The sequence below is a fragment of the Sycon ciliatum genome, chromosome 1 (assembly GCF_964019385.1).
Source record: "Sycon ciliatum chromosome 1, ocSycCili1.1, whole genome shotgun sequence".
Lineage (NCBI taxonomy): Eukaryota > Metazoa > Porifera > Calcarea > Leucosolenida > Sycettidae > Sycon > Sycon ciliatum.
In genome coordinates, this window is record NC_088643.1 from 31,216,379 (window position 1) to 31,240,525 (window position 24,147).

General features: G+C 49.5%; 2 protein-coding genes across 3 annotated transcripts in view; both read right to left on the bottom strand.

Annotated features, from left to right (window-relative positions):
* The window catches only part of LOC135822796 (protein diaphanous homolog 2-like), a 39,780-nt gene extending 23,382 nt beyond the window's left edge, over window positions 1–16,398 (bottom strand). Inside the window, exons 1-4 of one of the 2 annotated variants that reach the window (XM_065335625.1) lie at window positions 15,861–16,398; window positions 11,027–11,251; window positions 7,571–7,672; window positions 6,506–6,627 (exon numbers count right to left, since the gene is read on the bottom strand). In XM_065335625.1, the coding sequence (XP_065191697.1) occupies window positions 6,506–6,627; window positions 7,571–7,672; window positions 11,027–11,251; window positions 15,861–16,091 (680 nt within the window). In that variant the 5' untranslated portion in view covers window positions 16,092–16,398. Of the gene's footprint in view, window positions 1–6,505; window positions 6,628–7,570; window positions 7,673–11,026; window positions 11,252–11,351; window positions 11,440–15,860 lie in introns of those variants that run through there. The other variant, XM_065335635.1, reaches the window with a different exon arrangement.
* A 2,264-nt stretch (window positions 16,399–18,662) lies between these two features.
* LOC135822811 (DNA (cytosine-5)-methyltransferase 3B-like) lies at window positions 18,663–23,460 on the bottom strand. The gene has a single exon (XM_065335645.1). The coding sequence runs from the start codon at window positions 23,176–23,178 to the stop codon at window positions 19,669–19,671; it is 3,510 nt and encodes a 1,169-aa protein (XP_065191717.1). The 5' UTR covers window positions 23,179–23,460; the 3' UTR covers window positions 18,663–19,668.
* Between the last annotated feature and the right edge of the window lie 687 nt (window positions 23,461–24,147).

The window sequence follows — 24,147 nt, forward strand, 5'->3', positions numbered from 1 at the left end:
TGTGGAACGAAGAAGTCCCCAGAGCTGGCTACCAAGTAAGACCAGAACGGTGGAAGTGGAAGCTGGTCGAAGTGACGGACTGCCATCCACAGTGACACATGCACAGTCCATTGTCATTGATGGTCCAGTGAGCAGCGACAGCGCTAGCGGCAGTCAAGTACATGCAGGTATGTCTGGTGATAGTGCAGTGAATCCTGTGTTGCAGAGTAACAGTTTTGCCCCAGTAGCTGTGGCTAATACTAGTAACAACGCACAACACAGACCAGGAAAGATGGTCACTGTGCAGTCCAGCTTTGCACCATTCACCACAACTAGTCTGAAGCCACAACTGCCCCAAGGCCCACAGTATCAGACACCAGCTAACCAGAAGTATCACCCTGCTGTGACATCTCAAGTGCAGCCAAGTAGCTACACAGTCCAGCAGAAAGTGCCTAGCCAGCTTGGACAGGCCAGAGTAGTGAGTGCAAGAGGTCAATCAGCCAGACCCGCAGCCAGCAGCCAGAATCCTGCAACTACTTTCTACTCACCGTATGTACAGCAGCAGAGTGCACCAGCAGCTGCACAGAGTCAGTTGGCTACGCAGTATAGTCAGCCAGATACATCACCAGCTGCGAATCCTGCAACTTTCTACACGCCATATTATGTACAGCAAAGTGCACCAGCAGCTGCACAGAGTCAGTTGGCTACGCAGTATAGTCAGCCAGATGGACAACGTCCATATACATCACCAGCTGCGAATCCTGCAACTTTTTACACGCCATATTATGTACAGCAAAGTGCACCAGCAGCTGCACAGAGTCAGTTGGCTACGCAGTATAGTCAGCCAGATGGACAACGTCCATATACATCACCAGCTGCTTACCCTCATGCCGGGACATACAGATCCCATTTGAAGCCGTTGAAGCTACCGCAGTTTGACGGAGCGCCAGTGAACTATGTCCCTTGGAGACAGAAATTCATGAGTTTGGTGGGAACAGACCCCCACACAACTGAGCACTACAAGATGGCGAGACTGAGAGAGTCACTCGCCGGAGGGAGTGCCGAGGAACTCGTCCAGGACATTATGGACGGAACAGGCGCCTTTCAAGCAGCATTGGTGGAAATAGAAGCCTGGTATGGCGGTGAGGAGCGACAACTTGAGCGTCACGAGAAAGATATCCTGACGTGGCCCAAGATTGACAACGCTAAAGCCACCGACAAGCTAAAGAAGTTTGCTCTAAAGCTGCGGAGTACCCTGGTCAACATGAAGTCGTGTGGCATTGCTCCCGGCCGTGAACTGTACCTAGCAGCAACCCAGAAAATACCACCGACCCTCCTGCTGAGGTATTTTGAGCTGCACGAGGACCGGAACTGCGATGTTTGCAACTTTGCAGACTGGCTATTGAATCTGGTCCATATGCTGAGGAAGGTAGAGGAGAGGCAGGCAGAGACCCACAAGACACCCACATCAACGGCAGTGCTGCAGAAGTCACAGAGCCGACACGATCATCGACCACATAGAACGTTGGCAACTACAGCAGGAAATGAGACGCCAAAGGCCAGATGCAAGAAGTGCGGAGAGGGCCACGGCTTAGCTGACTGCCGGGCATTTGCCACCTTGTCATCAGCAGACCGGTGGAAATTCGTTAAGCCGTTGAATGTGTGTACCTGCTGCCTGCGCGTTGCTGGCCATCGTTCTGCTGAGTGCAGGAGCAACCCATGTGCTAAGTGCGGTGGAAAACACCATGACATGCTCCACATTGTGAGACAACAGCAGAGCTACAGCAGGAAGACGGACAAAGAGCCAGCCAGCATGAATCAAAGCAATCGACTGGACAGTCCACAGCGAGGCGGTGGATCACGTGAGAAGCCACAGCGTCCATCCGACACAGCAGCGACGGCCACAGCAACCACCTGCACCGCTAACACCGGGGTCCATGTTGCATTCATGACTGTGCCAGTCAAGCTGCAACACCAAGACCGGACATATGATGCAGTGGCACTGATCGACTCGGCATCATCGACCAGCTATATCAGGGCTGACGCTGCTGAGAGCTTGGGTGTCAGCGGGCCAGATGAGCAGCTCACCACCTCAGTCCTAGGCGGAACGACAGTAACAGGCCGCCGGCAGAGAGTCAACCTGACCATCCACAGTCATGATGGTGACTACAGCACGGCGTTCCAAGCATGGACCCAGCCTGACATCACAGCTCCGCTACCGGCCGTTGACTGGCATCAGATGAGCCAACAATTCCCCCACCTCCAGCAACTACCGCTACCACAGGTCGACTCGCGGCAGATAGACATCCTGATTGGTATCGATGTCATTGATGTACACCGAGTGCTGGAGGAGGCCACTGGGCGCGCGGGAGAGCCCATTGCACGCCGTCTACCACTCGGCTGGGTTTGCTTTGGGCCGGTGGACATGCCGACGGGTGCCACATCCGAGTGCACGCTGCACGCATCTGCAGTATGTGAGCCATTGCTCGATACACTGGTCGCTAAGTTCTGGGAGGATGACCAGGTGGGCATGCAACCACAATCTGACAAGACGATGGCTGAGATAGAAGCAGAGCACCTCGTGGCTGACAGGATGAAAATCGCTGATGGTCGTGTCACGACAGGCATCCCTTGGATTCGGCCAGACCACCAGCCACAGCTGCCGCCAAACCGAGCCATGGCAGAGAAGCGGCTGATCAGCCTCGAGCGATCTCTTCTCAAGAAGCCGGACATCCAAGCAGAGTACGACAGAGTCTTCCAATCATACATCGACAAGGGATATGTGGTCCGCTGTGAGGATAGTGCCGCCAGAGACGGTGACCAATGGCTACTACCGCACTTTCCTGTCGTGCGCCACGACAAGGCGACCACGAAAGTGAGGGTTGTCTTCGATGCAGCGGCTCGTCAGCGGGGTGTGTCTCTCAATGATGAGATGTACACTGGTCCGAAACTGCAACATGACCTGATTCACGTCCTACTCAGGTTCTGCCGTGAACCTGTTGCGATCGTAGGAGACATTGCAGAGATGTTCCTGCAGGTCCAGCTACAACAGCAAGATCGGCGGTACGTACGCTTCCTGTGGCGCAAGTCGACAGACGAGCAACCATCCATTTACGAGTTTACTCGACTCGTGTTCGGACTGAAGGCATCACCGTTCATCGCCTGCCGAGCTCTGAGGGAGGTAGCCGCACAGCATGGGGAACAGTACGACTCAGCAGCCCGAGCAGCGGTCGAGGAATCGTTCTACGTTGACGATTTCCTGAACTCACAACCATCAGTACCAGCCGGCATCTCAGTACGGCAGGGGGTGCAGGACCTGCTCCACATGGGCTCGTTTCACCTGCGGAAATGGCGCAGTAACAGCCGTGACGTGCTCCGTTCTATCCCGGAAGCCGACCGAGCCGCCGATGCACTGGTGAGCATCGATGATTGCAGCGACGCCGCATCAGCTGCAGTTGTGAAGACGCTTGGTGTCGTGTGGGACGCAGCGTCTGACACGTTCAGCTATCGCTACAACACACCGGACGACCAGCGGCTGACGAAACGAAGCGTCCTATCCAAGATGGCCAGCATCTATGACCCAAGAGGGCATATTTCGCCGTTTACGATAAGGGCTCGACTGCTGTTCCAGGAGGCATGCATTCTCGGCTGTTCCTGGGATGACCGTCTCCCATCAGAGCTGGAGACCAAGTGGCAGAGGTGGTTTGCAGAACTACCAGATCTAGCTGGGATCAAAGTGCCACGATGCTTCAAAAGCATGGAGCGCCAGGCTGACACCGCGAAGCTCACAGTACATACCTTCACCGATGCCTCGGCGCACGCCACTTCAGCTGTCAGTTATGTCCGCGCGGCGTATCCGGATGGTTTTGTGAAGGTCAGCCTTGCATTCGCCAAGGCGCGGGCAACCCCAATCAAGAAAGTCACCATCCCTAAGTTGGAGTTGCGAGGTGCAGTACTTGGCCTGCGCACCAGCAAAGTTGTCAGCCAAGCCCTCGCTATTCCTGTTGCTGAACATGTGTTCTGGACCGATTCCCTCAACGTCGTGTACTGGGTGAGGAGCCATGCCAAGAACTTCACTTCAGATGTCGCCTGCCGGGTCGGTGAGATTCAAGCCGACACCAAAGCTAGCCAATGGAGACACGTACCAGGAGTCCTCAACCCAGCCGACTTCCCATCTCGAGGTATGAAAGTGCTGGACCTCGTTGGACGTCACACATGGTGGAGTGGTCCGGACTTCCTGACCAGACCGGAGACAGAGTGGCCGCTTGTGGAGCTTGCTACCCCTCCGCAACTACCTGGTGAGCTGAAGAAGAAGCCATGTATGACATTCGCCAGCCAGGTGACGCCATCTCGACTAGATCCTGCCACATATTCGACGTGGGAGCGTCTTACCAGGGTGACTGCCTGGTGCTTACGGTTCGTACAAAACGCCCGACGGCAGACTGCGACAGTCACGAGGGGGGAAACCCACGTCGACACCGCCAACACCAGTGTCCCACTAGTCTATGTCCGTTTAGCAAGCGGTCATAAGCCAAGATCAGTAGTGACAGTACCGGTGCTGACGGCAGCAGAAGTAGCAGGAGCCGAACGACATTGGTTTGCACAAGCTCAGCTGTCAGCGTACCCAGCCACGCTTAAGCGCTTACGGGCAGGTGAGGAATTACCACCATCTGACCCTCTCTACCGGCTCAACGCGGTCCTGGATGCGACGTCACACCCTGCTCTCATGGTCGTCAACGGACGACTGAAGCATGCTGTCAACCTACCTGTTGGTGTTCGCCAGCCAGTGATCCTACCACAGCGTCACCGAGTCACTACGCTACTCATCCAGCGCGAAGACGACCTCTGTTGCCATGGTGTCGGAACCCAGCACCTGCTGTCCAACCTACGACAGAGATTCTGGATTGTACAGGGTACATCAGCGATCAAAAGTGTACGTGCACAATGCGTTACATGCAGCCGACTGATGAGTAAGGCTGCGGAGCAGATCATGGGACCGCTACCCAACCATCGCACGTGTGGTTCTCTCAAACCATTTACCAGATGTGGAGTAGATTACGCAGGACCGTTCTACACAAAGCAAGGGCGTGGTCGAGTGCAGCAGAAGCGGTACATGTGCGTTTTCACCTGTTTGGAGACCAGAGCATGCCACTTGGAGATGGCCTTCTCTTTGGACACAGAAGCATTCCTGATGGCATTCTCCAGATTCATCAAGCGTCGCGGCACTCCGTCCATCATGGTGTCGGACAACGGCACGAACTTTACAGCTGCCGAGCGAGAGCTCCGAGAGGCGAGCGAAGCCATTGATCGCACGCAAGTCAGCAGGAAATTCGCTCATGAAGGAATAGAGTGGCGGTTCAATCCTCCGCGGGCACCCCACTTCGGAGGAGTATTCGAAATTGTTGTGAAAGCTGCTAAGCGTGCCATCACCACAGTACTCGCTAATGCTTCGCTTACCGACGAGGAGTTGCTGACCGCACTGATTGAAGCAGAGCATCTCATCAACACTCGTCCGCTGACTACAGTCTCAGATGATGCTCAGGATGATCAGCCCCTCACTCCCCAGCATTTCCTTGTGGGACGTATGGATGCGCCTCTGGCCAAGGAAGTGACGGTGCTTGGTGAGCATCAGCATCAGCGGAAGAGATGGGCGGCAGTACAGCGATTAGTAGACGACGTGTGGCAGCGATGGAAAAGAGAGTTTCTACCATCCTTGAACCTCCGGAAGTGCTGGCGCCAGGCCAAGAGGAGCTTGAAGGTGGGTGACGTGGTGATGTGGATGAGTCCCGGCACTCCGCGCGGAGAGTGGCCATTGGGTCGCATTATGGAGACCTTCCCAGGAAAGGACAACAAGGTGCGCGTCGTGGACGTCAAGATTGGAGGCAAGATCCTGCAACGTGCCATCCATCATCTCGTTCCTTTGCCAGTTGGAAATGAGTAACAGTGATGGACATGATTATGTAGTTGTGTCACACTCGGATTGTTTTTGTTTTTTTTTAGTGTGGTTTTCTCCTCGTGTGAGAGGGGGATATGTTCCAGTAGATCCCGTAGGTTACCGTTTGCTAGGTCGATGTATTGTGTGCTGACCCGGCACATGTGAGCATGATGCTAGTACTGACTAGACACTGTTAGGACCTGTCTAGACATGCGATTGTCTGTACCGTAGCATTAATCTAGTACATGCATGGCATGCAATACCTGCCGGATCATATGACGGAACTGGTTTGCTGATTGGCTGTAGGTCTGTTCGCTTTATCAGCTGTGCTTTTGTTATAGTACCAGTTTCACTTTGGAGAGGAGAGTTTTTTTGTCTCTTTGGAAAGCAGAGTGTTTTGGTCCTGGAGAGAGGACAATAGCAGAGTTGGTATGTCCGTGCCAAGGCACGATGATGTGTGCATACTATTAGTCTAGAGATTTTCGTTCAGTTACGAAGAACAGAAATAAATACAGTCTTCTTTGGAGTCCAGATTCCGTGACCGAACACTAGCATATATAAGTTTCCACAAACAGCCAAAACAGCACTTACATAACGGACTTATTGGCAAGTGTGATTTTCAGCTGCTGGACAGTCTGCAACAGGGCATCTGGGTTACCACTTTTCAGCATCTCCACAAACTCGCCAGGAGTATTGGGACCAGCTGAATTTGTCTTCAATTACCAAAACAACAGAAAAACAAAACAAGAATAACTTCAGTGGTAAATAAGTGGATGTCCAGTCACACATACCGTATTATCTCTAATATAAGCACAGTCTCCAATAATAGCACGTCTCCAATAATAGAACACCTTGGGGCGGCATTCAAAAAATAAAGTGCTCAGTCTCCATTATAAGCACACTGTGTAAATTCATTATCTGTACCGGCGAAAAAACCCTGAAATGTGTGTGTCTGACATGAATTTGGCATGGCAACAAGTCTCTGAAATGAGGTTGAAATAATAATGGAACAGTCTCCAATGAAGGAACGTCTCCAATAATAGCACGGGGCGGAGGTACATTGAAAAAATAAAGGACCGTGCTTATATTAGAGATAATACGGGTATTTGCAAAAAAGTGAAACAAAAATGCTTTCTTGCTGATCTGTTGCCATATCCATTCTGGATACAGTTCGCGGTCATCTACCGGTGCTTGAAGTGCACTAGTCCCAGTTTCTAGCCTGCCAATAGTGCTTGTCCTCCAGCACCTGCCTGCACAACATGCAACATTCATTTCCACCCACGGCTGTCAAATCAGCACTCCCACAAGCTGTAGCTCACAATGCAGTTAGAACTTCCTCCGTAAGTGGAAAACTGGAAACATTAAACACCGTGCCAGACCTTTTAATAGTTGCACGATTCACCCACAGTACTGCAACGAGCAACAAAACTTGCACGTGTGCTTGAATACTAGTTCGGGGTGCTGTCCGAGAGAGGCATTTACATTTTCTGAGTGTCCCCGCAACAGGGTCTCTCTCTACTCGAGAGTGGGTACGGTAATATCATTATCATACTGCATTCATAACTTTGATGGAGTTGAAAATGGGAAAAGTCTGAAGAAAAATTGTAAATCTAATAGTGAGTATGCATTAGACAGCGCATACGATGGCTTACTTACCGTCGCACCAATCTTTGCAAACTTGACGAGCAAGTCGCGTTTCTCTGCAATGTTCTGGGCACGGAGGCCCTCTCGAATTTCCTCCGACAAATTCATTTCGTCCTACAGTGTCAACGCAGGCAAAAGGAGGCGATGAAAACAACCAAAATAACGAAATAAGCCCTGAGAGCAATATTCGTGCTTTCTTCCCCTTCACCATGTTCACAGGGGTGTTGGAAGGTAATCCGCATTAGTGCGGCCATGGCCCTCCACCGAGATTGGAAAATTGGAACCAAGTAGCCCATATTTTTGGTTCAAAAATCACAAGATGAAATTATTGGTGCGGGTTTGGCCACACCTGCCGCACCGGTTCCGATACCCTGTTTTTTTTGTTTGTTTTGTTTTTACAGAAAAACCACACACCATTTGACGGCACAAAGCAGCAAGGCAGCGATGAGACACGTGGAATGGCAGGAGTGGGGGACAGGCAGGGGCAGCTTGACCGACCATAGGGCATCGGCTTCATTGAAACCCAAGCGCTCCCAAGCGTTTTACTAGGAGGGGGATATGTAGGCAAGCTGCAGGCATGTTGCTTTCCCTAGCACGGCATCACAGTCACAACTCGCATGCCTTTCACTTTTAAGAACGATGTTTCGGTGTATCAGGTCATCAGACTGCAAGAGTGTGTAAATCTACAAAGGGGCAGCAAGAGCAGCAAGTGCAGGGAAGTATTTGGTCAATGTGATTGTCGCTATGCATATTGCTGCGTTAGCTCTGCACGGAAAGCGGTTGTAAATCGTGTAATGTTCTGAGTCCAGTGGATTGTTTGCGCTACTCGACGTCGCGACAAGCATCTGTTATTGGATATATTATAGTGTGGGTTTCTCCGCTAGTACTACATGTGCATCGATAACTTTATGGGGAAGTGCATCGATTTTTCAAGTAGGGTCCAGAAGAAAGACAATTTGATATCGGTTCGAACGGCATATCTCTAGCTTCCATACGATAAGCCAAACTTGCCAAATCGCCAATTGTATGCTCACGTTGCCATAGCGACCTGCGCAGTGTTGACGCACGTTCTGCTTAGCTCCGTGAGAGAGAAGGTCGATACTGTAGAATTTGGTCATTTTCAATTGGTTTATTGTATTCACGAAGTGAAAGAAGGGCTGTGTTCAATGCTGTTAGTGCCGTGAACTGTTTATTAGTAGTCCTCTAGGTCGTGTACTGGGACATGACACCGACAGGAGAAAGCTGGAGTGCGGAGACATCAGCAGACAAGCGAAAATAGTGACGAACAAAGTGCTGAAGTCTTGGTTGGGACAAATCAGATGTTCGCATTTACCCCAACCAAAGACCATGCCGTTTGCTCTTTCCACTTCCTGGCAACTCTCCTATCTCTCGTAACATCTTCTGAAGCCAGGTGAGACGACGGTTGGTGGAGATTGGCGAACGAAATGTTGTACTTTTTTGAAAGTTTGCTGAAAATTTCTCAGGAGAGATGGCGAATACTAAGCATCTTCCCCTACAATTTGTAGAGGAACCATTTCTTAAGCTACAGTCAGCCTAGGGAAATGCAGGAGAAGGCCGATAAACAGTTCACGGCACTAACAGCATTGAACACAGCCCTTCTTTCACTTCGTGAATACAATAAACCAATTGAAAATGGGCAAATTCTGCAGTGATCGACCTTCTCTCTCACGGAGCTAAGCCAGGGAGGGCCCAAATATGCTCAAAAATGTCGCATATTATGCTTTTCGCATATTGACCACTTGCTTCGAAATATGCTTCGAAATCACACAAAAGCAGAAAAATATGCTCGAAATATGCTCGAAATTATGAACTGATATCAGTGATAATTATGCGAATTCTTCGCTACTTGTAGCAAAATATGCTAGTACAATATGCTAGATTTGGTACTTTATGCGACCTTGAGTCGCGGACACTCTCCTCTAGCTCGGGTCAAAATTTCGCCCCGTATTTGAATGAGCATTTTTCCTTCCGGGCTAAGTTTGGAAGTGTTCCCTGACCGAGCGTGCCGTGGTGAGTTTCATTGTCCATTTCCGCAATCTGCCCTATAATATTATGCGTTTTCTTTGCTCCTTGTAGCAAAATATGCTACATTTGGTACAATATGCTAGATTTGCTACTTTATGCGACCTTCTGTTAAAGGGGAAGTATACCCTAAAATCAAATTTTCACCAGTTGTAGTCTTCTGGGTGCTGAGTCGAATGGTCTTGGTCCGAGGAAGCTGCGACGCTCCCTTCTACTTGAATCCCAATCGAACTCGCGCACTTCCACCGAAACTGGGTGACTGCGCCCTACTAGATGGGGATTTGTATGCAAAATGTCACTAAAAGCGCCATTCCGTTCTTATAAAAGCATGGATGACCGCGATTGGCCCATATGTTGTGGTCTTTTGGACGCTGAGTCGACTGGTTTTGGTCCGAAAAGGCTGCGATGCAGTGTTCCTCCTTTATTCCCAATCGAACATGGTTGAACAAGCGGTCACGTGCTCCTGGGTGCCCAAATCACCTGGTCACCGCGCCAGCAGGCGACAACTTTCACACCAAGGTTCAACTCGAGTGACAGGAGTGCACCCAAAAAAGGTCAAACAGGCTAGTAAGTTGTACCCTGCAGGCACGGTGACCAGGTGACTGGTGTACGCAGGAGCACGTGACCGCTTGTTCAACCATGTTCGATTGGGAATAAAGGAGGAACGCTGCATCGCAGCCTTTTCGGACCAAAACCAGTCGACTCAGCGTCCAAAAGACCACAACATATGGGCCAATGGCGGTCATCCGTGCTTTTATAAGAACGAAATGGCGCTTTTAGTGACATTTTGCATACAAATCCCCATCTAGTAGGGCGCAGTCACCCAGTTTCGGTGGAAGTGCGCGAGTTCGATTGGGAATAAAGGAGGAAGGGAGCGTCTCAGCTTCCTCGGAACAAGACCATTCGACTCAGCACCCCGAAGACTACAACTGGTGAAAATTTGATTTTAGGGTATACTTCCCCTTTAAAAGGACCAAATATGCGAAAATATGCGCAAGCATATTCGGGCCCTCCCTAAGCTAAGCAGAACGTGTGCCATGTGTGCCATCACTGTGCAGGTCGCTATAGCAACGTGGGCATACATTTGGCGATTTAGCAAGTTTGGCTGATCGTATGCAGGCGAGAGATACCGTACTCGCGCGACTAGAGCCCTCTCTTGGATAGCGCCCTATCTCGAATAGTGCCCCAGTCTCCAAGGGTCAGTAAAAAAATAAAGCCCTCTCTTGAATAGTGCGAGTACAGTAAGCCATTCGAACCGATATCAAAATAATGGTTTTCATCAAAACACTACTTGAAACGTTCGCAAGACAGTCGCTTGCCCGACTGTGCACAAGCAAACAGCGCTAAACGTATGCTACCAGCCCTAGGCTACAAGACAAGTCGCTGAAATCTCAACGTCGAAGCAAAGCAGAATACAACACTTACGTAAGTCTTCTCGGCTTCGGACTCGATTTCATGCTCCTCCAGTGCCATAATCTTGTTGATCGACTTCTGTAAACGGTCTTCAGCTGCTGCTCGTTGTTCAGCCATCAGCGATTGTCTATCCTTCGAAAGACTGCCATGTTGTCCGTTATTGCGATAGTTCCATATCGAAGCTGACCGCGATCTTCCCTTCCCTTTCTTTTTCGCCGCACTAATTTCGCCATTGCTCTGAACCAAAAAAGGACACAGTAGAGAAATAAAGGACGGTCACTAAGCGCATTTGACACAGAGCTAGGTAGAGGGTGACATTGAAAACGAAAGCACACACCAGTATTATCGGGACAGTTTAGGGGAAAATGCAGTCACATCGACTCGACCAGCTGCACTAGCGCTGCGTGAGCAGCATGTTTCGTGACACTTCAGCGCATAGAACGTCTTCTCGTCGTTGTCCTTGCGAAGAACAGAGGCAGAACAGTAGAGACTGTGTTGAGACGCATCATAGTTCAATTTCAAAATTTTACTCTGACAGCCCTGACTAGTCGACTCTCGATCTGAGCAGCAAGGAGAGTGGTACAAGAAAACCTGAGCCATGTTATAGGCACACACAGCCATCGTCATTGCTACATTTTACTCCTCAGGCAGTTCAACTTCAGGACATCGATGTTCTCAACGTAACGAACGTTGTTAGCTGGGAGTGCGATGGTGTAGAGCGCAGGCGACGGACGAAACATGCACACGCACACGGACAAAGACTTCGAAAGTGAAAAATCTCACACAGTGGCGCGAAAGGCGAAGATGCAGGGTCACATGCAACACTACAATGTTGAGAGTTGTTTGTCTACATAATCATTTCATGTCATGTAGATCTACATTGACTACAACAAACAACTCACACTGAACACCTGTTCTGACAACAGCGAATACCTGGAATACGCGGGCAGCTGGGCACGTCCGATCGGCGATACGTCGATAGCTGCTACACTGTAGTCAGTGTTGTTTGTTGGTACACATAACAGACTGTCCAACCTCCTGGCCACCCCAAATCTGGACACCCTCTCTAGCCAGTCTAAATTTTCTCTTCTTTCTATAACTGAAAAGATCTGAATGCACCCGACGTGATACAGGTGGGCATAAAGCTAACCGTTGGCGGATTATGCCGGCATAATATTTGGCATAATCTTGGGATGTCGTCAAAAAATTATGCTCCGGCATAATATACGGATTCCAACGTGAAAGGTCGGCATAATCTTTCGGTTTAGACAAAAAACTATGCTTAGGGCATAATACAGCTTTGTCAGAAAGCCTGCAGATGTTTTTGTTTTTAAATACCCCAGTTACGACTCCTTGTCATAGCCCTTGGCGGATTATGCCGGCATAATATTTGGCATAATCTTGGGATTTCGTCAAAACATTATGCTCCGGCATAATATACGGATTCCAACGTGTAAGGTCGGCATAATCTTTCGGTTTAGACAAAAATTATGCTTAGGGCATGGCCGTGTGTGTATGCGTGGTTTCTCAATCCTCTATGTACAGCGTGAATACATAGTGGAACCGAGCATAATTCAGCATATTTGTTGTCATAATTGTGGCATAATCAAAAGCATAATTTGACGATTGGCCGAGCATAGTCCGCCAATGGCTACATAAAGCTGCCACGGCCGCGAACAAAATGTGCTTTCGGGTCCAGTCTACTACTGCCTACTGGGTGGCAAGTCGCATGAACATGAGCTCGCGAGCTCAGTGTCCGAAGAGTGCGCGCATCAGCCATCTTTTCCGTGTGATCAATCGTGATCTGTTGTCGGAGGTCGAGTCAAGATGTGAAAAGTGGGACAAACGTGTTGATTTTTCATGAAATCTGGACAAAAGGCGTCCGGATGAGGACCTCGGCAGAACGCAAGACAATTTCTCTCAAATCTGGACTGTCCAGACGAGGTCTGGACGGTTGGACAGTCTGACATAACTACAGGCTACGGACAGTACTGGTGACTTGCCGGAGAGGAGGCAGGAGAAGTCTTGGGTTCCTGGCAACATGCACTGCCCAAAAGTGCTCGTCGTTACCAAGCATTCTTTGAAGAAGAAAATGTAATGAATATGTTATCTGTGTCTCGTCTAGCTTGCTGCTTTGCAGGGGTAGCTTCGGAGCGGGAAATAGCAGCTGCACTGAGTAGGTTTGGCCAGTGCTATGGAAGTGCTTTGCAACCTGCATCTAACAGACACACTCCCTGATCTGCACCAATGAGGAGGCTCTAATACATTCATGATCTAGAACTCACATCCTTATAAAATCATTATGTCATGTAATAGCGCACGAGATCAAGGGTTCCACATCATTTGCTAATCCATGTAGAAGGCAGTGACCAAGCAGGCGACGTTATAACAAAGTGACTAAACGGCATGCAGTCTATCTCACAGATTGGGAAAAAAATCGCTGTACGTGGTGTAGCCAAGGACTGTTCTCGTGTTGCGGATTGGACGTGAAGTAAAAGATTCTATACAGCTACTTCTGAACAAACTCACTCGACTTGGTGCCCAGAACACCACAACTATGGTATACTGGTGGTACATTACGCACGAGTCATGACAGCAGTACATTCCGTTTACAACAACGCGACTGGAATCGCCACTCTTTGGTTCTACCCAGGGAGTTGTATAGACCCGGGAGTGGACACGGCGCACAAAAAAAACCCGGGCGATGTGTGTCTCACGACCGCCGGGGAAGCCCCTGGGTTGAAATCGCGGGAGCCTCAGAATGTTCAGATAGATAACGTCTTTTTACGTTTTCGGAGATGCTGTCACAAAAAATGAACAAGAGTTCTAAAGATATTACTCTCGTCCACCGTCGATATACGGCGACGAATACCCAAAAGCCGATAAAGGAAAAAGAAAGAAGCCTGCAGTGACAGCGAAGCAACAAAAAGAAACAAAGAGAGCCTGGCCCAATTGAGCTCTGGTACCCTGAGAGTATTTGGCGTAAAAAACCACTTGTGTCGACTTGAGTCACACCGTGTCCATAGGAATCAGTGCCATGTCCTCTCCCGGGTCTATACAACTCCCTGGTTCCGACATCCATGCTGCTTCATTGACGACTCTTTCTTTATGTTTGGAAATGCAACTTTCCCTTTCGCCATCAAGTTAGGGGTCGTCCATAATATCGAAGTTTTTTTCACAAAACAAAATAATTTCGTTATGGGGTGGGGGTAGCCCTTTCCCAAAGGTGCTCGCCCTTTTTGGCCCTTTTTGGAAAAGCCCGTTTCTTTCGCCCTTTATTGCGTTTTTTTGGTGATTATCGCCCTTTTTGAGCTTTTTTAGCTGAAAAAGTGCTAAAATCTGTTTGCTCATGCATGCGATCACAGTTTCCGAGTGCTCGATGGGCCTTGGCACGTCGCTTTTTTGGGGGGCAACAAGTGTTAGGTGGTGAAGCTTGTACACAATGCTGTAAAAAGTGGGTTTTTTGAACTAACTTCCTGTTTTGCCTTTCGTGGACCCATAAATGGAAGACTGCGTATTCATTTCTCAACTTGGGTTCATATCTGAACATGTATCATGGCTATGCTTCACTGAAAAAAGAGCACTTTTGCATGTTTTCACTGAAAAAAGAGCACTTTTGCCTGTTTTCACTGAAAAAAGAGCACTTTTTCAGCATAATTTAAGGGACGCGAAAAGCACTAAGTGCGAATTAAAAGAGCACCTTTGGGAAAGGGCTAGGTGGGGGAGGGGGTTGACCAATTTCGTTTCAGAAAACATTGATACATGTACATGGCCATTGGAGCAGGGACACCCTTGCGACTTTTGCATGTATTATGTCAACATTTTTTACATTCCGAGGAGGAGGGAGGAATGGGTTTGGTCACACTAAAACAATTCGTTTGGTGAAAAAAGTTCGATTTTCACGGACGGTCCCTTAGGGGTTAGGGGTCCGGGGTTACCGATTGTTTTTACAAAACGAAATGTTTCAGTATTTTTCAGCCCCCACCCACCCACCTTTTCTGCAGGTAAAACGAATTTCCAATAAAATATTGATGTCAATTTTCGACACCCAGAAGTAACTGGGCATTCTCCATCAGCATTCAATAATTATTTTCAAAACGAAACTCCATCAAACCCACCCACCCACAAACAAAAACATTTCGTTTTGAAAATATGATTGGTAACCTTGGACGGCCCCTTAGTGCGCGTAGTGCCGAAAAAATAAAAATAAAGTTCCGCTTCCAGCAGGTCTGATCTACTGAACCTGCGCTTTCAAACTTGATGGTGTTCTTACAAATGCAGAAAGTTCATTCTGACAATCTCGAGTAACTGCAAATTGTCTTCAGTATTGTATGAGTAACTGCGAATTTTCTTCAGTACTGTACGAGTTGCTCCTGTTCTATAATACATGTACATGTAAAATCTCCACTTCTACTTTTTTTGACAGTTTGCGCTTTTCAGCCGTGGTTGGTTTCCATGGCCTCCCTTTTGATGGACAATAGCATGCCATGGGGTGTGGAATCAATAAATATAGGAACAGCTGCTTTGCATTTGTGGTTGAATTGCATCCTCAAAAGTAAAACCGACTTCCCAATCTATCCACAACTGATTTGCTGAAGTAACTAGTTCTTTTGTTTGTGCAGGTACAAATCAAGAATGCACATGTACGACTTAATGATTGGTAGCAGCTAACTACATTCTGACTTCACTACACTGTCACACTAGACAATACAAAATTGAAACTGACACATACCCCACTACGTTGAGAATGTTGAAAGTGGAAATCATGATTTTCGAAAAGAGATTGCTATGCATGATTGTGCGCAAATGGACATAAAGGTCATTTGCGGACAAAACCACCACCTACCATAGTCAGAGGGGCCCCAGCCACCAAAGATTCATTCCCAGATTCATTCGCACCGTCACTGGCCCTGCCTGTTGAGTCCATAATATCTGAGTCGCTCTGGGACACAGCCACGGAAGGAAGATCATCATCCTCATCATTGTCCTGCTGCTGTTCAAGATCCACCGTGGACGACTTGAATTGCAAGGAGTGAGATCTAGATTTAGTGCGATGAGCTGCAGATTTGGACATCATCTTCTCGGCAATTGCTGACCATGACACAGAGACGACACGATGGAGACATTCATGCCGTCAAGAGGTGTCACCACCTAAACTTCAGGGGAATTGACCCAAGCAGCGCTGCTGGATTGACAGGTCTTCCACCATCACACGGCCAGAGACTCCACGAACCGATTTCTCTCCCAACTTCTTTTCCAACTTCGAAACTCTACAAATATTGATTATACTAGTAATAGCTTTCACCAGCAGAGCTTTCCCTGTCCATGAAACGTGATGATCAAAGAGTCTTGAAAAGCAACAAATCCACCGAGTCGGACTTTCTCGGTACGCGGTATGGAAATGCAAAAAAAAGAAAAATCGTTTGTAGGGAACTGTTTCGGAGTTTTTACCAACCACAGATCTGGAGCTGCACCGGAATCACCTTTGAGCGAAATTCCGCGCCAAATTTGCCATACGGGAACTCCCCTCCGTCGTATTTGGATACTTGTTCCCGAAAAAGGGAGTCATCTACAGCTGTACTCTCGTACTCCCGGATCCCTGCCAAGGCTGCCATTCCCTGCTGCAGCGCTGGTGATCATGCATGGTGTTGTTACCGGTATGAAAAGAATGTAGCTTGATCAAAAGCAGAGGTACTGTACTATTTATACTAGGTACATTTTGTCACTGAGGTTTGTGGTGATATTATAGCATGAGTAGCACACAACAAGGTTATGCCTTACGGCACAATGTATGATCAAATGCTCCTATCACCACAATTACAATGAAACGTAGCCTTCCAGGTACGCTACAGGGTACAATACATGTACAGTCTACCCACGCTTCCTCCATGGATTCAGCCTATCCATAAAATAACATCGTAGATCTACCAAGAGTACAACTAGTAATAACCTCCCGCGAAGGTATAATACTCTTGATCGGCCTGATCACATCTCTTTACTTGAGGACGTTGTAGTCAGTGCAGTCAGAGTCTGATGAGCCCTACGCTTATAAACGCGTGAAACTCGGAGTAACCAGCCACAATTCTTTGCTTCCCTTCTCGATCATCTCATGCAGTCGAAGGTGGAGTCGGCACTGATCGGGTGCAGTGCGTATGATTGTATTCCTGGGAGTTCCACTATATTCTGTGCTATCACCCCACCGATCCCACCGAGGACACTCTCAGTAAGTTATCATGCTTACAGGCCTCGCTGTGCATCTCTAGACTACCTCCACACTATTGTCTGTGGTAAAGATAATATTATACAGTTATGCAGTTGCATCCAACAGCGGAGATCGAGAGTCCTGCATGGTTCACTAGCAGCTAACAACCAGGGAGTCGTATAAACGTTTATACGACTCCCTCACTCCCTGCTACCATTACCAACCCCAGTACAATGTACATCATGGATTGGTACATTGTACATGTCCAAAGGATACCGTGATCTGATGATCACCTCACTGTCTTGGGCTTTGTCTTTGCCGAGCACTCCACTCCTCCGAGTTTGCATCAAAGTTAGACTTACATGTACATGTACTGAAGTAATACCGTGAAAGCCCACTGATTTTTCTAGCGAGTGAGGTACCCCACGAGCTAGTGTCCTGGGGCTGCTCCCCTTGTCCATGTACATATGTACAGACTAAGTACGTACACTCTCACTACTATCAAACAGACGAGATCATGATAGTTCAACTAATTACTTTTAATAATAGTTGACTACACAATGCCAATGGAGAGCGACCATGAAGCTGTGTTGCGATTCCGAGTTTCAAGAGATAATTGAATAGACTAACTGTCTGTTGCCGGCGCCTGGCAGTCATGACAGTTGTTACTGCTAAGCTATGGAATGCAGAATCCCTCAGGAATTTAAAAAATGCCACCAAAGGCTCCTAGTCCTAGATCCTGTGACTCCTGGCGGTTTGCTGATAACAGTGAATATACCACGTGACAGGGTCACACTACATACATGCAATCATGGACTTGCACTAGGCCCAGACAGATTCTGCTCCGGTCGCCTCAATATTTTTCGGCAAAATGTTGCTGCGAAATCTTCGATATTTTGCCGAGCCTGGAACAAGAATTTTGCTGCATTTTGCTCCGGGAAAACGTGTTTTATATCCACTTCCCGTACAATCCCGTACAACGTTTCATAAAAATCGCACGGTCAGTTTCTCAACACGGGTTTCAACGCACGTGTCCCTGAATTCTTCCAAAATCAAGTCGATCCACAGTGAATCCCAGAGATATTTCGGTGACATGATCTCGTCCTGGGCAGTGTATCCTGCTGAACGGGTAAAAAGCAAGGAAATCTAAGTATCAGGCATCGATTTTACCCAACATCTCGCGATATTTTGCTCCGATTTTGCCGGCAATTTCCGCTCTTTCAATTCTTCGATATTTTGCCGAAAGAATTGCCGGCAGGATCTGTCTGGGCCTAACTTGCATCATCAGCCTGCATCTGGTGATATAGTGCACATTCACCAGGATTGAAGTACATTGTGACTTGCACCAGGATAGGCAGGAAGATCATGAAGACTTGAACACACCAGGTGTAGGCGTATTTCTTGAGGAGTACCCACTACCGCAGAATACAACAACAAAAAAAGCTGCCAGGATCGGAATACTGCTTTCTTTCAGTCTTCAGAACAAAGGGAGAAATAGATGAATGAGTCAGATCAGGTTGAATTCAGAAACATCAAAGTGGCAAAGGTATGCTAGAGAGTCACTGTGACCAGTGCCACGACCGGGCTTGCTCAATGTATGATTCTACATTGGTCCGGGTCCTGCATTGGTCCGAAAATGATTGAGACTAACGGGCATGGGAGCTTGACAGAGCGCACAGCTGAGAGGGGTCATTGATTGAGGAAACTCAGGTGAACTAAAGAAGAACTAGATGAGAATAGATAGGAGTCAAACCAGGTTGATATGAACTGTGGGACTGGCAAAGAGAAACAAACGACCTTGAAAATTGAAGAGAGAATAAATGGTTGGAATCTCTACGCGAACACAACAAAACACACACTGCACACAAAGCGTCACACGTGTCACACACACACACACACACACACACACACACACACACACACACACGTGCATGCACACACATGTGTACACTCACGTGTGCGTGTACACACACGCACACACACACACGCACACAAGTGCACCCACACACACATATGCGTGCATGCGCAGACACACATATGCGTGCATGCGCACACACACACATGCGTGCACACACATACATATGTGCGTGCAAACACACACCCACACACATATGTGTGCACGCACACGCACACTGACATACCATGGAATATTTTTAGCATAATGTTAGTGAGTGAGTGTACACTGCCGGTTTCGTAGTAGTCCGTTAGAAAATTTCTGTTAGGAAACCTATTTTATTGGCCTCACGAAAAGGAAACGAAATGAACTAGGTACTCACAAAATTTGACAAAGCTATGGTTCACCCTGTGAAGGTTCTCGCAAATGAAATTTGTTTAGTATATAAATACACCCAACAGTCGATAGGATAAATGAAGGACACACATTAGAAGAATCAAGTCTCACTTACCAGACATGGTTTAGGAACTCAAGACTTGAGTCACGGTCCAGAACCGGTTACTTCTGTTGGACTGGCAATTGTTTGCCAGTGGTCTTGAAGTAGTCACGTAGGGGTGCTAGGAGATGGCGAATGACTGGGGTGCTCCAGGCTCGACCCAGTAGTCGCTGGCGTGCCACTCTGCCCATGTTGCCAACATCTGTGTAGTGGGCTGGGAATCCGAAGATCCGTTCCATCTCTGTGCACCACAGCATGTCGCCATCCTCACCCTCCAGGCTGCCATTGATGCCGCGCCGCTCCACGCTCACCGGGAACAGGTTCTGCTTTGTCTGCCGGATGGAGTTGGTCTTGGTTGTGATAGTGCGCAGCTTCTCGAACTTGGCACGCCGTCCACAATTCGGTTCAACACAGTCCTGCAGACTGAGAACATCGCCAGGCCAGGGCACGATGCCACGCATCATGCCGGGTAGATTGCCCCAGAAGTAGCGTGGTCGATGAGCAGGGGACACATCCTTGGCATCAACAACCGACGGGTTGCACTCCAGGAAGCGAGAGATAGTAGCCTTGTCAACTGCGCGCATGGAGACGACGTTCTCAAAGAGCCAAAAGAACGGACGCTGTTCAGAAGGCGCAGGCTTGGCCAGTTGTAGCAGGCGGAAGAAATCAAAGAAGAGTCGGCCAGTGCCCTCAAATATGCCGCGTCTCGCAGGATTGGCCATGGAGAGATCGTTGCAAGGGCTGCCACCAATGACAAGGTCAAATGGTCCCCACTCCTTGAGACGTTGACTAGTGATTTCTTCAACAGCTCCGACGTGTACGATGTTAGTGTGGTGTCGACGTGATACCCGCACCGCATCGGCATCAATCTCCGAGCTGGTGTATGCGGCGACTTCTATTCCAAGCTCATTAAGCACAATCATGCCAGTGGCAATACCATCGAACAAGCCAAGGACACGGATAGCTTGTCGATCTTCAGGTGCGGGGGGTGGCGGTGTTGGCTCCAGCTGGTAGAGACCACTGTCTTCTGACGACATGAGAGTGAGCAGTCTAGCGTGCCAGTCATCGCGCACTTCCAACTGATCACTGGGTTGGTCGTCACACATGAAACACATCCAGCTGTCCAGCTTGTTGATGTGTCGATGGATGTCGGCACCACACAGCTTCTCAATGCACAACGGGCAGTAGCTGCGGGCACAGCCTGGAGAATCACACAGATACACCTCCTTGCCATCGGCGCAGATGCAGCAGTACGTCTGCGAACCATCCTCGTCGAAGCAGTACGCACACTCAATGAAAGCTGGGACACACGCATCACAGATACCGCCAGCAAATAGTGGATGCTCTTGCTGGACACACTCGCCAGAGGCACCGCAGCACAGGCAGCAGTTGCTCAGGGAGACCTTTCCCTGTCGCAGCAGAGCAAATCTCTCCAGTTGTTGCCCCGAACTCCCTCGAGTGTCGCTCTGTACCATCTGCTGTGGCTGCCGTGGTGTTACCATGACGCTGTTGGATAAGCTGCGTGAGGCTGCAGTGGATGAGCGCGGCGTCGATGGAAGAGGGCTGCTTCCAATAGGCGATGTAGAGTATGGTGGAGACAGAGGTCCATCTGGGGAGCTAGGCAACGTCTGACCCGAAGCAGATCTTTTAGCATTGTTGATGTCCAGCTCGGATGGACGGAGGCCATCCAGACCCTCAGGCACAAATTCTCCCAGAGCCCAGTGGAGGACATGGCGCTGGCGCGGGGTATCACAGAAATTGTCCAGCACAGATTGATCCTCGGTGGACACTGTTGCAGTACCTGGCCATTCAGATGGGAACTGCTTGTTGGCACGCAGGGCAGCAGAATCAGCGCATTCAATGATAGCACGTCGGTAAAGAGACTTGGGTTTGCGGCGGAGCAAATATTGACGGAAGTCTGTAAGTGGTCGAATGCGTGTCAGGAGTATCTGAGAGAACTGGTTGTCACCAAACCAACACACCCAAGTGTGACCTGGGGTAGTTGATACTTGGTTGGCTCGTCCTGCACTCACAATGGAACCTGGCCACCAGTCGAACCCTCGCATCTTTCCCCACACAAAATCACCAATCCCAAGATCAATATCTGGTCTTTCATTGGCGGCGACAGGTGTCACGTCCATGGTAGATAATGCAGGCGTAGATGAAGCTGAGCGAGCTTGGCCAATGTCACTAGTAGCATCCTCACTGCTGCCATACTGGTTTCGCCATTTGCGCTTGTGTGGACGTGGCCGTTCACTGCCGGTGGGGTTGGCTGTGCTCTTCTTCGGTGTGCCGCCGGTCTGGGCATTCCTGTCAGTGCTGCTGCTGCCATGGTCCTCATCATCAGATGAATCGGCCCCGGGTTTGCCATGATTTGCACTGTCGTTGCTAGCTGTAGCCTCACAGTCAACTCTAGTCTTTGATAACCTGCTACGTGTTAGGCGACCATGAAGAGCCTGCAAATCACTATCTACATTGCTGCTGCTATTGCCGCCCCATCCAGCTGAGTTGGCCAGCTCGGCCTGGGAGACTCCGTTGCTGCTGTAGATAGCCTGGGCCTGGGTCTCTGCAGCATGTGACAAGCCACTGGCCTGTGACCTACGTCTGTCAGTAGCAGCTTTACCTTTACAGCCCACTGGGCTGGCAGTGGTGCTGGTGCTGGTGGTGGTGCTGCTGCTGGGGCTGCTATGGCTGGTGTGGCCGGCCCCAGCACTCACAGAGGGTGCTCCATTGTCTGCATTCTTTTGGTAGCTTGAGTCAAGAAGCACTTGAGCATGTGAACATGGCTGCTCCACATTCATCACTGTTCCGCCACCACCAGCATCTGACTCAGCTATGGCCCGCTTCCTGCGCTTGCTTGCTCCAGGACCGTCGTCCATTTTCTCCATTTCAGAGATGTAGGTTCTGGGAGCCTTTCGGATTCGTACAGGCCGTGTGGGAAGACTGCCTAGCTCACAGTGCTCCGCGGCCTCCGCGTGCCGGCCAAATTGTGCTGCTGTGCCCACGGCTGCTGCCTCTCCGTAGGGGCTGAAGGAATCCGGCGGCCGATTTGGGACTTGGCATGAAATTGACCTGCTGTTGTGACCGGGCAACAGATCGTGTCGCTTGGACTCAGTCACTTGCACCGCGCGACCAGTACGAATGCGTTTAGCTACCTCAGCAAGCAATAGACAAGACTCCACCTCAGGAGAGTGATCGCTCAACTGGTCGGATAGTGGTGTTGGTGGTGGCTTACCAGTGTGTATCTCGCCACTGCTATCAACTACAGCTAGTTGTGCGGCTCTTTCTTCCCAACTCCATCCTGGCTTTTCATTGCAGCCATCTGCCGCTGCGGGGGTGACGCATTCGTCCGGGACAATCGTTGCTGCTACTTTTTCTGATACTGCAACTTCTGTTGTCGCCGGTGTTGTGGCTGAAGCTCCCGGAGCTGCAGCGTCCCAGGAAGCCAGGACGGGAGGCGGAGGGGACGATGTCGCCACATGGCTTACGACCAGCGGCACGTGCTTCGGCTCTTGGCCGCAGCCAGCAGCCTGCAGTTTGGCAACGTCAGGAGCTGCTGTCGACTGTTGCATTCTGCTGTTGCTACTACTAGTACTACAAGCTGCTGTGAACCGGGTGAGGGCCCATGCGCAGGTGAAACAGCATTATTTCTCTGTTGGGTGTTATGTGGCAGTGACACCCTGCTCGCCGTGGTGGTAACCTGTCCGTTGCAGCGGGTCGCGGTACTGCTTCTTCAAGTTTTTGGCAGTGGCTGCGTATGTAGCTTGATGACGGAGCTCCGGAGCTGGTGCGCAGTAGATCGCTACGCTGCCACTGGTACCATGTACCAGGCGGTAGTGGCCAGTACAAAATGTAGCACTACAAACTGGCACTACACGTCTACAGGTAGTACAGTGCAGTGCCAGTACTCAGTAGCGCCATCATGAAGATCGTGAGGAGTGGAGGTGTGATCTTTTGTAAGTGAAGCTCGAAGTGCTTTGTACTGCAATTATTATTGTAGTACACGTGCACGCAGATTCGACTGAGTACACGATCACCTGATCGATCACGCGATGGAGACAGAGTTACAAATGAGAGCTTGGTGCGCGCGCGCCCTCGCTATGCGCATAATTATCATGATTATTATCTGCAGAGAACCTGCATGTGGCATTCTTTGCCGGACAAGCTACAGTATGTCACAGACTCGGTCAGCAGTCCATGGTGGCTTTCTTGTTTTATTTCACTCGGTGAGTAAACCTGGTAGATCTACAGTAGACCTACGACTGTACGAGACGAGAGAGACTACTGCTGTGCTACTGCTAGCTGTAGTGCAGATCACACACTTACAGTGAGTATGGGTAGATGTCTACCGGTCCTGTACCGCGCGGGCACTGGTGACTGCGTCACAGTGTCTGTGGGTAGAAGTTACTTTAGAATGATCGTGTCGCCATGACTGTTTGTGTTGGTGTCTGCAAAAGGTGTGCATGTGATGTGTGTTGCCCTGGCCTGGCCCAGCCTACCCGGCATTTCCACCAGTGATTTTTGTTGTTTCCACCAGTGAT